Here is a 17,401-nt window from a genome sequence, read left to right on the forward strand (position 1 = left end):
CACACACACACATATATACATGTATATATACATATATTCACTCAACAAAACAAAGGTTACAGGGATGTTATAGTTAGGATGCGAGGGCGCAAGCTATAATTACCTTAGGGTGTGAGTTATAGTTACTTGAAATAACTCTAATGATAACTGCTAAATTTCTATGATTTTAAATGTACAAAACCATAGAAATTCAGCTGTTAGAATTATTTCAAGTGTTGGAAAGTGGATTATTGGTAAGGGCATGTAGATACCTACAATTATCAATAGGCCACAAACCCCAACTAGGTCCAGTCATGGTCTCAGTAAATTAATCCTTGCTCAACTCTTGGTAGCTTGGCCCACGAGCAGTTAGTCTTAACTTAGGAGGCACGTATGTAAAGCATTTAATATCCATAAAACAGTAAATAAGTAAAACACAACACACAATAAAAATTCAACTCCAATTTATAAAAATAGGAAATATTTTTATATTTAAGATAACACCAAAATGACAAACATTCAATGTAGGGAACCAGAGACATGATTTTTAAAAGATTAAAAGTAAAACTAGCACTTAGAAACAAATAGCGCTGAAAGGGTTAAAGAAGGTCACTGGACAAGGACAAAGTCCAAAGTTCAGGCCACCCATGGTGTAACACTGTTACACTCACTTTCAGAAGTGTTTCTTGATTCAGGAAAGTGGTCTACAGCACCAGCCAAGCGTTCAGAGGCTCTGGTTTGCCTCTTGGCACCTGGGACTACTACTCCCACAATGCACCTCTTCAACTTATGGAGCGTTTTACAACAGTTGCTCCAAACTTCTCCAAAGGTCTGGATCTTCGTCCAGAGGTCCTTTTGGTTCCTTGAAGTGTCCACAAACTTGATGCAAGGCTCCAGAAACTCTGAGCTGCTTCTTGGGAGTTGGAGCTACAATTCCCAGAATGCACCTGGTCATAATCCTCAATTGGCCACTGCACACTGGTCCACTCGGCTCTTCTTGCAGGACTTGATGCAGGGGACTTTGGTGTGCTTCTTTGTACCTGTAGCTTACAGGTAGTCCATTCCTGGAGTTGCAGAAGCAAGGCAAAGCCCTTTTCTTGTTGAAGCCTAAAGTGAGCAGCTGGTACAGTTCTTGTGAGTGTGGTCTTTAGGTGCAGGCCAGGAATCCAATACTGCAGTCATTTTTCTCCAGTATCTTCTTCCAGCAGTGATCTGAATTGTGGGGCAGCTCTGCCATATTTATCCTTGCTCCTGGGGGTGGGAAGCAGGGGGTTCTCCTGGCCAATGGGGTGCAAACCAACTAGGGTGTGGTTGTGAACTCTGCTCTGCTCGTGGAGTTTGCAGGGTTTTTCCCACTCCATGCTCCACTTAGAGTGCGGAGTTAAAAAAAACTCTGCATAGCAGAGTTTTTTTCCTCATTTAGGTTAGTGAGTGCAAGTGAGGAAAATCTTCCTCAGACCACCTCTGAACAAGATTTCTCAACACGAGCAGACTTGGATAGTCGCTACCGCTCGCATTGAAAAATCTACAGTTCACATTGAGGAAGGTGCCACTCAAGTAGAAAATCTACCTGAGTGCCACAAAAGTAGCATCGCCCTCTTGCGCTGCGTGTGGTGCGGTTTGTGCTAATTATTAGCTTGAATGGCATGACCTAACACACTCGCCGCTTGCAGAACTCCACTTAGCGCAACAGATTTATTTGGTCACAGTGCTGCAAAATCCATCCAGACCCATGGTCAACACCCTCTGGGCTATTCACTTCCTGTAAAGTGTGGCAAAATCAATCCCAGAAAGCAAAATTCTTCATAAATCCAACATGGAGGAGATCTCTCCTTGAAGGTTACACCTAGCTGAGCCCACCCACTGGTTTTGTCAAGTTTCCCTACCACACCTCCTCCAGCCCCTCTCCTAATCTAATCAGTGGGGCTCCTAGCTGTCAGGGGGTGCCGGAAATGGGGAAGGTCCAGTTTCTGTCCCAAGTGGCTTTCCCTCCTTTGGCTACTCTTCCCCCACCCTGCTCTGCCATCTTCTGTAGCAGTTCTCCACCCCCCAGATGCTTCCTTTGTGTCAGCGCTGGCCACTCCACATCACATTATGGTAGACTGGCTCAGGCTGCAAAAGATTGACCAATAAGGAAAGCGCAGAATTCTTTCCCTGTGCTAGTTATATTAAATTCAAAATTGGCAAGTTGCTGGATGTATTATAGCATTTAATGTGGTACCAAACCTGCTATATTTAGCTCATGTCTATTGAAAATAACACTTTATTATTTGAAAATAAAGTCTCCAATGTTAGCCTATGGGGCCCTTTGACTACAATGGAGAAAAATGAATTTGGCTGTTTTTTCCTCACCAGGGCTTTTAAAGCATATTTTATAAAGGGCCTGCTTATATATACACTGCACCCAACCCTGGGGGGCACTTAGGGCAGACCTTAGGGATGGCTTATATGTAAAAATAAGGTAGTTTAGGACTTTGGAAGTACTTTTAATTTCAAAGTTGAATTTTCGGTCAAAGTGTACTTAAAAGCAGCCAGCACTGCAGGCCTGCCTTTACAGTGACACTGGACACCAAAGCTATGCTGGGGTCCCTAAACCTACATGCCCTATCTAATATACTTGGACTTATAGGTAGGTTGCCAGAGCCAATTATGATTTTGCCTAATTTGCTTATAGCATTTTAACCAGAGCACTGACCCTGGGACTGGTTAGCAGTGCCCAGGGTACAGTCAGAGTTAAAGAACACCAGTTTCAGCTAAACATGGGGGCAAAAGGGAGTGGGCTACTGCAATCAGCCGAGTTTTCCTGCATCAAGTAACCATTACTTGTGCCCTACAGTAACTATAACTCGCGCCCCCGCCATGCACAGTTATCTTGGCAATAATTTTACTGCAAATGTTACAGTGACATTATCAGTGGTGTTTTAAAAATGTCATGAGTGCTGTAATGTCTGTGGTAATTAGCAGTGCATGGTGAGGGCGTGAGTTACAGTTACCTTAGGGCACGAGTTATAGTTACTTGACCACAATGGACCTCTTCTTAATTTCTTTTTGTAGGTCAGGGATATAGCTATCCCTGGGCTACAATTATTTTTTAAATGTGTTGTCCCAATGAGGTGGTGGTCCTCGGGGGGCCAAGAAGCCTCCACACATTCTTTGTACACATAGCCCTGGGGAGTGGGATGGTCCCTGGGGTCCCAGTAGTAGTTTTATAATCGGTAGCCCCAGGGAGCTGGTGGTCCCTGGGTCATGGAGGGGGGCCACACAGCCCCCCCTGCATACTTTCTACACATAGCCCCAGAGAGGTGGCAGTCCGTGGGGCATCCACAGGAACCTCCCTAGTAATTTTATAATCTATTTCCCCGGGAAGGTGGTGGTCTCTGGGGCATGGTGGTCGCATGGCCCCCCTGCAAACTTTTTACACATAGCCCCAGGGAGATGGCATGCAACCTCCCTCTTATATTTATGCCATAATGTCCTGGCGACCTGGCCCACCCAGGGGCCAAAGCATTTACAACCGCACTTTTTTTATCACAGTGAACTCCGCGGATCCAACTGCAGATTTCTCTGTAATTTTGAATAAAAATGCTGAGTCCCAAAATGTCTGCCAACACTTCTTGTTTGACGTGTTAGTAGCCAATCAGATTTCAGCAGGAGATCTCCCTGGATCTGCAGCCCTAGATATACAAATGTATTTTCCCTTTAATATCTCAACAACTACTGAATGAACTTACACCAATAACAAAAGGGTGATCTGTGGACCAAAAGCTACCTTTTTGCCAAATTTGATGTAATTCCGTCCAGTGGTTCAGGATGTAGTTGTGTCTAGAATCTCTATGGAAATTAGATTGGGGAATGCACTTTTTTAGAGGTCCTAACTATAACTACCTACTGACGACCGCCATTGGGTATTATATATATATAGGAAATAGGTAGCTATAGTTAGGACCTAGTTTCCATAGAAAAAATGTTTTTTGATTTACCTATATCTTTGGCACCATTTCACAAAACTTAACAACATTTTCCAAAAGAGTGTGCTCAAGAATTTTGTTGGGCATGGAAAGTTTTGGGGTGATTATTCAAGCAGGGGCCAAGAAAAAGGGGAGTCAAAAAAGTGCATTTCCCATTTTAACTTCCATAGAGATTCTAGACACGACTACAGCCCGAACCGATGGACGGAATTATACCAAATTTGGAACAAAGCTAGCTCTTGGTCCAGAAAGTATCCTTTTTTAGTGATCTGGAGTACATCTGTTCAGTAGTTTTCTAGTTATTAATTTAAAAGCAAATTTGTATATGTAGGGATGCGGATCCTCCTTGGATCCTCTGCAGATTCAGAGGAAAAGCAAGGCCCTGATTGGCTGGCTGCAACCTGACAGAAAAGTTGCGGCTGCCATTTTCTTTCTCGCATTGCAGAGGGAAGCAGGGTGGGAACCATGTAAAAACATATAATTTTAACTAATTGTGTTTGCCATAGAAACGTTGTTGTTTGGTTTGATTATAACTTTAGCACCATTTGACAAATCTTTAAAAACCTTTTTTTTTTTATCTCATCCACCTCAGTTTGTTCCTAGAAAGTGTCCTGGTGATTTGTGACGCAGGGGCAGAGGAAAACCGGGAGGTCACAAAATGTGTTTCCCCAATTCATTTTCCCACAGGAAAGTAGAACAACAATACCGAAAAACCAGCTGAATGGAATTACACCAAATTTGGCAAAAAGCTTGATCTTGGTGCAGAAAGTGTGCTTTTTAGGTCTCAGCTAGATAGCGATTATGCTGTCTCTTTGAGACATGTAATATATACTTTGAGGGCTTCAGTCTGCCCATATCCTTCCCATTTGCTGGCTCCATCATCACTCTCATATTCTTTCTCCCCATTTGTCCATGGCATGCATGTGTCATGCCTCTTTCTCGCCCCAAGAGCAGGGATCACGTACTATATCAATCCACTGGTCACCTATGTAGCATCTGTTTTAGGAGCTACCTTTTTCTTTGTCTAAGAGCAGTTTACATGAGGGCTTCTATTGTGCTCTGAACGCCTCTATAAATAGGCCTGTAAATCCTGTTCTTGTCTCCTCACATTTGCTGTGTATTAAAAGACAGAGATCAAAATGTCAGACGCTGTTTTCTGAGGGCGCATGTTTACTTTCTTTGTCTGACTTCAAGGTGAGTGGATTTTTTTGTTCATTTTCCTTTGTTGCTTTTGTCTCTTATTGTAGCAACCCCACACAGTTGAAAAGTTGAGGCTTACCTATGTCCTGAGGCCTGGAGGTAATTGCGCATTATTTCCTTTCTCATGTGGAGGCGGTAGAGCAGCCCTGCATGTGAATCACAGTCAGTCTGCCCTACAGGGGAATCAAGGACGTACTCTGCTACTCACTCATTTTGCACAAAGTAAGTGCTGTGGAAGGCTGTGCACTGTCTTTGATTTTTTTTTTTTCATCTATGTGCATGCATTGTTCATGAGCAGCTGCTTTTTACATGGCAGCAATCCCAGCTGTTTGTTTAACCCTAAAGTCCCCACACACAACAGCCCTGCTCAACTTATTTTTAATTTTAATTTGTGCTATAGTTGAAAGTGACTTTGTTAATAATGTTTTTCATTCTTAGAAATATTTTCAGATGGTGTGAATTTAAATTAAGCTGTAATAATAAATGTGCATTTGAACAGTTTTATACAGTCAATTTACTGTGCAATCAAGGAACAGCCAATTACACATAAAACAACCTGGAAAGGCTAACATGAGAGCCATTGCATTTTAAATTATTCCTCTTTTCAAAATCTCAATTGGCTGCCAGACACTGCCATCTATTTGCCAAGCAATGAATGTTGAAACAACACATCAAAAGTTGGAACAAGTGTTAGCAAATCCAATAGGCCTCCACACAGGAAAAAACCCTACTATAAAACGGACACTTGCCAATTGCCGAAGTCAAGCTATGTCGCCCATAGGCGTGACCTATTGGCTTTGCCAATGCCTGTTGTGATTTGGTGTAGATCCATTTAGTAGCTTTTTCGATGTTAGGGCTCAAAAACTTTGTATATTTCACACCTCGGAGGATCAGCAAGGCCTGCAAATCTTTGAAAAAAGATCTGATTGGCTGCCACCACTTCAAGTAGGATGTGGCGGCAGCCATCTTAGGACTCAGACTCTTGTCCAGATAAAATGTTAAAAAATGATATAAGAAGGCAAGGTACAGATACTGTGCCTCTTTAGGACCGTCAGGGGATCCCAGTGGGACCCCCCTCCATAAAAAACATAGATTGTTTTAGAAACTGTACTGCAAATTATAATTACTTTAGGGCACGACTTATAGTTACCTGAGATAACTATAAGTAATCAATTCAGTGGTTTTGTTAGTTTAAAACGGTATGCTTTAATTTGTATTTTCCCATAACTATAATGTCCTTTTAACCTTTGGTTTGTTCAGTGAATATACATAATTATATGCATAACTGTAAGAAAAGAAACAAAAACATTAGTTCAAGCTGTTGTTAAATACTCACCCACATGACTTGGTTCACCCAGGAGTATAAGAGCAATCACACAGATCAGGAAACCCATAGTTCGGACCATTGCAGCTGGAACTGTACCCCTGTAGAAATTACAAACCAGATAATAAGACACTCTTGTTCTCCTCTCACTACACTTTCTACAGTACACTCACCACCATCATGACATCACCACCTGACAACAAAACCACCTGTTTATGTTCACTCACACTACACTACCACATGACAGCTGCTGCCACCACCACAATCCAGAACACTGGACACCCATGAGCTCACTATCACCCCTCAGGATCTCATTATCAACCACATGACATTACAACCTATTAAACTATTCTACACCTCAACACAACACTTGTCCCCACAATTTCCATCCAATACTGCACAGCTTAACATCCCACATAATCCTCATTGTCAGTATTACAGCAAAAAAGCAACCTCCACCATCACACAACTAAGCAACCCCCTTTCTTTGAGATACCAAAGTTCACATTCTAACACACCACATATACAAAACTGTCCCATTCTGTCCTGTACGAATGTATTGAAATGAGGAGAGCTGACCATAATACAAAAACTTATGCCACACCAAATGAGTCAGAACCACTATATTGTACTTGGTACCTTACCACTTAATCACATATCCACATACATATAATTCCACACACTCAAACAGAAGCCACAAGGACAACTCAATGCACACTGCACCATCAACCACTGAATCATTCCATAACACTCCATACTGATCCGCATTAACTGCCAATCCAATGTTCAATCGATAAAAGCCAACCATTTTGTCATGTATGACTGGGCAGTATACTGAAGGCCCTGCCCTGAAATCTTTTGCAGCCCATTCGCAATTCCTCGGCATGGGAGGATAAATTGAGATACAGTGTGGCCTGTTGGTACCATGTTCTGTCAAACTGAACGCAGCAAAAATAAGACCACTTTAAGAAAAACGTATTTCCACTTGTGAAAGGTATTCAAATTTTGAAGATCCAGCTGTATTATTTCTCTTTAACAACCATAATGGTATTGCCATTGCTGCATAAACACACTATTTAGGACCCAACTTGCCACTATATAAAAGGCTCTGACCAGAGACTTTTTAACGGCCACCCCCTCTTTCCTTGCAGCATCTAAGGTCCCTTTCACTCCTTTCTTAGCATCTCCTCCCAAAGTTTCAAGTTAAAGACCAGCGAGATCAATAGGGTCTGTTTGTGGCATCTTCCTGGTTACTGCCTGAAGTGTACTAGGGCCAGAAACACTGCTCTATTCAACTCTTTATTCAGCTTTCTTTCAATTGTACCCTTCTCAAGCTCTTGCTTCCTTATTGTCCATCCATTGTCCTTCTATCACCACTCCCCAACAGCCTCTGGAACCATGTGTTTGTGTGTAGCCTTTTGATTCTACGGCTTGCTCTTCTACCACTCTTGGTTGAACACATGAGCGTGTAGAGCAGAGGTCTTCAAACTTTTTGATGCTGGGACCCCCTCTTAAAAATATTTAGGTGTAAGGACCCCCTCCTGATAAAAATGTCTAGAACCTGGTACTCCTCATCATCAACAATAATAAACATCCCCATTTCGCACAGCAAATCATTTTTACTGTGAGGAAATAATACTGAACAGTGTTTAGCAAACCAAAGATCAGTGAGTGTGGGGCGTGGTCAAGGGTCTGGCTAAAAACAAAAGTCATAATTTATGAGGAATTGACGTGGGGCAGCACCGCAACTCTTCTTGCTACACTGCCCCACGCCAATACAAAAGGGCAGGAATGGACCGTATTTATGAAATACTGTGCATGTCTGTCCTTTCCCCCTGTGCTGGCGCACAATTGTTGCCTAGTGCCAACATAGGCAGGATTGTATTTGTGCAGGAAGGAACAATCCAGAAAGGCATTGTACCTCTTTCTACATGTGCGGCATAACGCAACACACACGGAACGAGAAAAAAACAAGGAGAAATTAAAACATTTCTCCTCATTACGCCTGCTCTGGGGAGGCGTAAGGTTTTGGCACTGCTCCAGTTTACCTGATTTTGTAAATCTGGGGCAGCGTCAAAATCCATCTGGGTTGCATGGGAACACCCACCACCACACCCGTGGAATGCCTTCTTGATGCAAAGTAAGGCAATGCAGCGGCTTGCGCTGCTTTGCCTTACTCCATATCTACAAGGCCATTCAAAGCCACTCAGGGTGGGTTTGCGTCACCTCATAGGTATGATTGAGAGGCTTGTGTCGCTGGAGCATCAAAAAAGTGATGCTCCAGCAGCACAAGCCTCTCATAAATAAAGCCAGCTGAAATGAAAAATAAATAAAATAAAGGTCTTACTCATTGGGAAATGCACTGTAGTGCATTATGAAACCTCTATTAGTTAATGCACTGCAGAGGTCTGTGTTTAACCGGAGAGCAACAGAACTAAATCTTTGTTAGTACAGTTGAGAATAGTGACTTCTGCATTTTTAGTGCCATGATGTCACAGCCTGTGACAAAAAGCACTGTGAATATATAAAAAGGCATTATTTTATACTTGCATTGCACACAGTATAATATAGGCCACTACAAAAAGGTTTATTATAAAACTGTGCTTCCAAAATGTGGATTTAAGTAAAATCAGAACATATGCAATACCTTTTTTTTTAATAGCTGTCCCTTCAACACCTCCAGGTGAAGTGAGCTGTGTAAATACAATTACAAATAAACGCATGCACTTCACAGCTCAGTTGTTAACTCTTCACACTACCCCTAAAAAAAAAAAAATGTTTGTCCTCACGAAGCTTTGATCATTTAAAGCTGCTCCCAAGCACCCTTCACATTTGCAGATCAGCTGGTAGAGCACATTTGCTTTTCATTCAGGAAGCAGAAGCCATGGGCTGAAAGTCTCCTTAGCTGTCTGTGCGGCTTTCACAGCACAGGAGACTCAAATTAAAGTTCAGCTGAGGCATTTTAAGGATCAGCTGGGGGAATGTGCGACCCCCTTTCCAGGTCTCCGCGGCCCCCCTGGGGGTCCTGACCCCCAGATTGAAGACCTCTGGTGTAGAGCATTACTGATTGCATGGACTGTTTGGATCCCTCAGCCCATAGACGAAGGCTGGCTAAAGTGACTAATTGCTTGTGTTTTTTAAAGCGTTCTTATAAATAAAAACAAACTTTTCACCGACATGGTGTTTTAGTGCAGCCTTATTATATAACGACAGCAAGCAGCTGAGTGATTCAGGAGTCCATTTGCACCTCTGTGAGATCGCAAGCACCCATTCTTTGCATTGAGATACAGCTATAGGAACATGATGTTTTTTAACCAACATTGTTTGTATTTTTAGGATGGTTAGGATCAGTTTAGGAGGTGAAACGTGAATTGTAGCTTCAGGTTTAAATGTAAAAATGTTATGAGATTATGTCAGAAAGATGAGTAAGGATATTTTTTTTCAAAAGGAAGGTCGGAGTATTCTAACATGTCACGAGGTGGAACAAAAGAGATACTGGGAATGTCAAACAATGTCCAGTCAACATGATTTAATCGAAAGAGGAGAGCACAATCTTCTAATAAATGGTCCATAAAGCAGGAAATTCATATTTGCGACTGATTCTGGGAAACATGCCTTATTGTTTTTATATTACTGTTTTTGAGAGATTACAGAGATAATTTTACCCTAAAACAACCTTTACTTTTAAGCCACCTTCTTAATAATGAACCAAACACACATCAAGATATTCCAACAAGCTCCCTAGATCAAACAGAAATCCTCATAGCTAGGAATTTGGAGGAGTACAAATAATGAGCTGCTGCCAAAGGAAACATTAATTCAGATTACAAACTTTAAAATGCAGATCACAAATGTTTTGAGTGAAATGTGTACAACTTTCCTTGGCAAAGGATGAAGTTAATGCTTAAAAGTAAAAAAAAAGTTAGTGTAATACATCTTAATGTCAAACAATGAGATTTGTTTTTATTTTGAAACTTAAATCCTCACACACAAAGTATCAAGGACTTGTTGACTAGTGCCTTCATGAAAAGTTGAAACAGACCCAGACATAAACATCTTAAAAATAGACTAGGCTGACATTTTTGGGCATGTACCATAAACGTTATTCATCCCTGGCAGCACTGTTGACAGAGTTGCCAAAGGTATCAATATCATGGAATCATCTACAGTGCCTGACCCAGATAGTTTTGTTATTTACATTTTAAAAAGTACAAATGTATTCCCTCAGTCTATCTCCTGTTTTTCACTTCATTACTGGCCAGTGTTGAGGTGCCTCCATCACTGAAATGTTTAAAAGGTTACAAAAGCAACCCTTATACCCAGGAGAACCTGGGTAACATACAATTATTTTGTAACAATGGTTCTTACAAGTATTATTTATGCCATATCACACATTTGGAAGATAAAAAGTCTTATGCAATCAATGCTCATACAGTAAGGAATAAACAGAAAACCACCATAACATTCACCGAGCAATTGAACTTCTTCAGTTATCAAATACAATGAAATAGTTAGTGTAGTGTGACAGTAAAGTCACGCCCATCACAAAATAAAACGTTCAACAAAAGCATGGTTACACAGGGGCTCACTTGTTACTAACAACCACCTATTTTTTGTACAATAGATAATAATTCCTTTACTGGTTTGCTTGTTATGTGTCAACAATGTTTCAACCAATAGAATGATGCAAGGGTCTCATCAGGACAATTATAATATGGGAACATCTGTGAAAATGAGTAAAGAACAATTAGAAAGTGGTAATCTGTGCTACATCAGAAAACAAGGAGAATGAGAGGATTATTACCTGAAGAATCCTACTGAATGGGGAAGTGTTATAGCGTGGAAACCATGACGACCAAAGTGGGTTTGTTAGGTAGTAAAATAAGATACTTACTCAACGGGGAAGCCTGTATGGGGAGAAGTGTATGAGAAGGATGAAAAGGCCTCTGAATTAATTAATAAGGGGACCAAAATAACACACGAAGAGTAAACAATTGACTCATCCCTGAAAGTAAGTAGAATAAAATATGATGAGAGTTTCACAGGGCCGTGAGGGCAGCAACTTTTCAGGCATAATATCTCAGATGACCCAAATTATGAGGCCCCAATGGCACCGGCTGTGCAAAAGTGAATAGAATCGCACATAGTAACAACCAGTTTCGCAAATAGCCGATACTCTGATGAACCAGACAAGAGAGGACCGTGCATGTCAGTTTAGAGAAGCACAGGCATGTGCTCACAGAGCGAGCGAATGAATAGCTAAGGTCCAAAACAAGGCTTTAATCACATGCAGTTTCCAAACCTCTTGCTGATGTCGAAGATGCCACAGCCTATCCCCATGGTGGAAGGTGAAAAAAGTGGGCGTGGGGGCAGAAGAGAAGCGCCTACACTCTAAGTGGGCCAATGGGCCAGATGTAAAACTATTTTTAGCAGTTGCAATTGGAGATTTGGCCTGTTTGTGACTGCTAAAACGGCCTCTGGCAAGTACAAACTCTAGTTTGTGAGTCTGTAACATATTACCGACTTATAAAAAAAGGGTTTGTGAGTTGCTATTAGGAAGGGGGTGCCAAGGGCGTCCCTTCTTAATAGCGAGTAAAAGGAGGACGTATGATTGTTTTGAACCGGAATGTGGTTGCAAAACAATAGTAGTTTACCACCTACTTTAAGTAGGTGGTTACCCAGTATCAAATAGGAAGGTGTCCCCAGGGTACGTCTTTCCCTTTGTGAATGGTAAAGAAAATATATTTTAAGGGCAGGCAGTGCCTTAAAAAATGAAACAAAAACATTTAATTTTTCATCCTGTTTTTCTTTAAGGAAAACATGCTGCATTTAAAAAAGTTGCTTTTTTAAAAGCAAACTCAGACATGGTGGTTTGCTGTCCCCAACTAATCCAACATTGCAACCTGCTTCATGAATCTTGATAAGGCAGGTCAATTGCAACCCCATTGGGAATCGTTAAATGTGTCTGTGACACATTAGTACATTTCCTTTTGCGATTTGCAAATTGCGAGTTGCAAAAATTTGCAATTTGCGGATCGAAAAAGGAAATGGTATTATATGTCTGGCCCTAAATGATTAATAAAAGAGGAGTTAATCTAGAACACAGACCAGTGGTGTAGCATTCTGAAATTGGAAGTGGAGAGCAGGCAAAGCGGGGTGGATAAATGGGGTAGTTAAGAAGAAATGAGCAATAACATAAACACAAAATTACATCAAAACCAGACAAAATGAGTAAGAAGCAAATCTTAGATTCCATATTATACATCTAACAACAAAGTCCTTTTTTAAACAACGAAATCAGCAGTGCAGATAATCCAAAAGACTGCACTAAATCAGTCCTAGAGGGAAGTGACCAGGCTGTGCTATTCCTTGAGGTAATTCAGTCCGTTGGAGATTGAGTCGAACGTATTGATCCATTTATATTACAGTCTGTGTAAAATGAGAGCAATATCCCTCTCTCTGGAGTTTTGGCTACATCCAGCACCTGCCATTCGAGATCATTGCCAGTGTGTTGCTTGTCAAGTAGTACGTGACCAGCGGGCAGTATCGATACTGCAGCGTGCAGTAACCTGTCCAATATAGATCAGTGGGTACAGACTCGACACACAATAAACATTTGTCGTATCATATTTTGAAAAATTCTGCAGCTCTAAAGTAATGGCATCATGAGTGAAAGATTTGATATTGATAGTAAACTGGCAACCATGCAACCCCCACATCTGTATTGGCCTTTTAATGGGGGAAACCCTAGACTAGATCAAGGGCATTATGTTCTAGGATTCGAGGGGCTTTTGAATGCACTAAGTGGGCCTCAAAGTTTTTCCCCCTTTTAAATGAGAACAATAATAACTCAAGAAAGGGATCTATTGACTGTATGATGTGCCAATGTTTTTGATGAATGATGGTAACCTGTTGCTGTGTGGACTAAAGGTGTTGACACAAACTAAATGGTCACACATGTTTTTTGATTTTGTAGTGAACAGATCCTGATCTTGCAATTCTTCTAGGATATTCACTTTCCAACAATCTGCTTTTTAGTATATCAGTCTCTTGGTGGATTTTCCATATAGGGAGATAATGAGTCTTCCTTCATTACGCTGAATCAAAAGACCTAAGAATGGAATCTTGGAGATGGAGTGTGGTTGAGATACATGACAAATTCCTCTAGTCTCACAGGTGAGTCTTCTCATAATACAAAGATGTCATCAATATAATGCTTCCAACATTTTGGAGGACCGGTATGGATTACCGTTAGTGAAAACAAATCAATGTTCAAATGCATCCACATAGATATTAGCCATGTTTGGGGCAAAAAACTCACCCATAAAACTATCACAACATTGTTATTAGTACTTATTTCCATATTTGATATGGTTTGTTGTAACTGCAATTTTCAAAAGGTCAATAATGAACATGATGGGTACTCCATGAGGTATCGGGTGAGCATTAAGAGTCTCTTCAATGATCAGCATATGCTCCTATTGGAGTGTATAGGGAGGTAATGTCCAAGGTAAACAAAAACTCTCTGTTAGGATCAAAAAGAAAGTTTTCAGTCAGATTAATCATATAACTGCTAGTATGCACATAGGTCTCCAAAGCTGGTACAATGTCTTGAATAAATACGTTAATATACTCACACAACAGTTCAAATATTGAGCCACAGCACAAGTTCAGTCTCCCTGATAGATATTCTTGGTTAATTTGTACCTTTGGGAGTGTATAGAGTTCAGGTACCCTGGGTTGATTTTAAATGAGAAATTCAAATTATTTTGTATTGATGGAACCATCATCTCTGGCTCTCGTGGTAACAATCAATCAATCAATCAATCAATCATTGCATTTGCAGAGCGCGCTACTCACTCATAAGGGTCTCAAGGTGCCCAAGAGCTGGGGGGCTGCTACTGCTCGATCAGCCAGGTCTTGAGGAGTCTCCTGAAGGTCAGTAGGTCCTTGGTCTGACATAGGTGGATGGGGAGGGTGTTCCAGGTCTTGGCAGCGAGGTAGGAGAATGATCTGCCACCGGTTGTTGTCCTGTGAATACGTGGAACGGTGGCGAGGGTGAGGTGGGTGGAACGGAGCTGATAGTTCGGGGTGTAGGAGGTGAGTCGATCATTGAGGTATGCTGGTCCGGCGTTGTGGAGTGCTTTGTGGGCATGGGTGAGGAGTTTGAATGTGATCTTTTTGTTCACATGGAGCCAGTGTAGGTCTCTCAGGTGGACTGTGATGTAGCTGTGGTGGGAGATGTTGAGGATGAGGCATACGGAGGTGTTCTGTATCTGTTGCAATCTTTTCTGGAGAACGGCTGTGGTTCCCACGTAGAGAGTGTTGCCATAGTCTAGTCTGCTGCTGACGAGGGCCTGTGTGACCGTCCTTCTGGTTTCAGTAGGGATCCACCTGTAGATTTTGTGGAGCATGCGGAGGGTGTTGAAGCAGGAGGATGAGACGGCCTTGCTTGTTGGGTCATGGAGAGCGATGAGTCAAGGATGAAACCAAGGTTGCGTGCGTGGTTGGTGGGCATTGGTGCGGCTCCCAGCATGGACGGCCACCGGGAGGTGTCCCAGGTGGAGGGGGTGGGGCCGAGAATGAGGACCTCTGTCTTACCTGAGTTCATCTTTAGGCGACTGGTCTTCATCCAGTTGGCGACTTGATGTGTGTCCAGGAGAGCAGGAGGTTGGTGTGGTTGGGGGGTGGTGAGTCGGAGATGTTGGCACTGCTGGTGGGGTCTTGGTGTTGGAGCTGTCGTGGATGTCTGCGATCTTGGAGTGTAAGAAGGTGGCAAGGGATTCGCAGAGGTCTTGCGAAGGTGGGATGTCATTAGTGCTGGGGTTGGAGAATTCCTTCATGATGTTGAAGAGCTCTTTGCTATTGTGAGCGTTGTTGTCGATATGTTCCTTGAAGGAGGATCTCTTTGTGGTCTGGATGAGCTGGTGGTGCTTGCGGATGGCGTTCTTGAAGGCCATGCGGGTGGCTGGTGTCTGTTCCTGGTGCCACTTCCTCTCGAGTTTTTGGCAAGCCTGTTTGGAGGGCCAGAGGTCGGTGGTGAAACAGGTGGGCCTTTCTGACGGCATGGTTGTAGGAGGGTTTCTTGATCGGGGCGAGAGCGTTGGCGCAGTCATCGATCCATTGCCTGAGGTTGCGGGCGGCTTTGTCGCTGTCAGCGGTGTCAGCTGGTGGGGCTTGGGCGAGGGCGGAGATCAGCTGGTCGTTGGTGACCTTGTTCCAGCTGCAGCAGGGGATCGGTTGCGGGTGGTGGTGAGTACTAGAATTTGCATCTTTATAGATTCAATAGGATTGTGAGTTCATTTGAGGTAAAAATTGTGCCTGGATAGCTTTTTTTGAATTTCAGCGCCTTAATCCTCAGTATTCTGTACTACTATGCCTACATCTTTGTCTGCTGTTTTTTTTACAGTCGTGGTGTCCTTCTTAAGATTTTGTGATGTACCTCCTTCTGCCAATGGAATACTGTAAGGAATAAGCACCATCTCATGTTTCAATCATGTCACATTTTTCAAAACCAAATCCTCGCAAGTAAAGAGTGTAGGAGGCATGCTCACTGTGTGGGGGTGGAGGGCGGTAGAATGTAGTGGGAAGCTGCAACCCAGATGCTGATTCAGTGAGGCGATGGTCTCTAATGGAAAAGAAAATATTCAGACAGATTTTGTAGAAGATTTTAATAGTTCTGTTTGTAGGGTAAAGAAATCCATCTTTTCCGTAACACAAGGCATATGCTTCTGCTAAAAAGAAAGAGCTCTTCTGAGAAGAGAATGTGGCGTGACAGGTTAAAATAGGTAACGAATGACCGGGGTTGCCCATACCCAGCCACGTTTACAGTAGACATGCAGCAGTAACAGTTGAAAGATTCCATTCTTAGACCTTTTGATCAACATGATGAAGGAAGACTTATTACCACCCTATACAGAACATACGCGGAAACACTATTTTGTTTTACAGCAGCTTCTCTCAAGGCTCCTGTAGAGATGGTCCGGTCTTCCTTATATCCAGAGATTAAGATGCAACTGCACCAATAAAAATGATTACTTTAAGGAGGCAGATTTATTAAAAAGCACATTGTTGGAAAAATGGTATCCTAGAATTGTAAGATATGCTTAGAAAAGGGCTTGTTACAACCAGAGACTCGATCTGCTCACTACAAAATAAAAAAAGTAGTGTGACTGTTTAGTCTGTTTCACCACCATTAGCCCACACAGCAAAAGACAAACATCATCCATCAAAAAACATTGGGCCATCATACAGTCAATATATCCCTCTCTTAAGTTACCATTGTTCTCTTTTAAAAGGGGCAAAAACATTTGGGGTCACTTAATGCATTTGACAGTCCCTATTATACTATAAAAGAACTATTGCAACTATTACACCATTTATTCTCTTCTCTTTGCCTGCCCTCCACTTTCAATTTCAGAATACTACACCACTGTTTGAGTTCCAGATTAACTCCTTTTTTATTCATATTTAGATTCTCATTTTAGTATTTAATGAAGCAGCCAGTAAAAGGAGCAGATCACAGAGATGTTCCAAGTGGTATATTACTGTCTGAAAAACATATAGTTATGTAAATATCGTGTACAAAATTATTGTCCTATTAGGGTTAAAAACAGGAAATCAACATCCCATCACACATTATTTTTGAAGATGATATTTATAAATGGTAATATTATCAGACTATATTTTTGTTACTCACATTTTGAAATGCAAGTATACAAGAAGAAATTGACTGATCACCCGTAATGCAAATTAATGCATCTTTAGCTAGCTACTAAGACAACTGATATATTATCTTCCTCCCAAGCAGCCTTCCCCTGCAATATGGAGTTCTTCTACAGAGTTTACTAACTTCATTAAATTGGTCCCATTGCGTGTCTTTCTCTACCGACCCAAAAGGGTTGTGTGACAGGAGTTCTCATCAGCGGCT

At 41.8% G+C, this 17,401-nt stretch overlaps 1 protein-coding gene across 1 annotated transcript in view; it reads right to left on the reverse strand.

Moving 5' to 3' along the window:
* LOC138300996 (glutamate receptor U1-like) overlaps nt 1–17,401 on the reverse strand; it is a 229,767-nt gene that overhangs the window by 112,177 nt on the left and 100,189 nt on the right. The window contains exon 3 of the mRNA XM_069240982.1: nt 6,484–6,572. Within this exon, the coding sequence (XP_069097083.1) occupies nt 6,484–6,553 (70 nt within the window). The 5' untranslated portion in view covers nt 6,554–6,572. The remainder of the gene's footprint in view (nt 1–6,483; nt 6,573–17,401) is intronic.

The sequence above is a fragment of the Pleurodeles waltl genome, chromosome 6, assembly GCF_031143425.1.
Source record: "Pleurodeles waltl isolate 20211129_DDA chromosome 6, aPleWal1.hap1.20221129, whole genome shotgun sequence".
NCBI classification, from domain to species: domain Eukaryota; kingdom Metazoa; phylum Chordata; class Amphibia; order Caudata; family Salamandridae; genus Pleurodeles; species Pleurodeles waltl.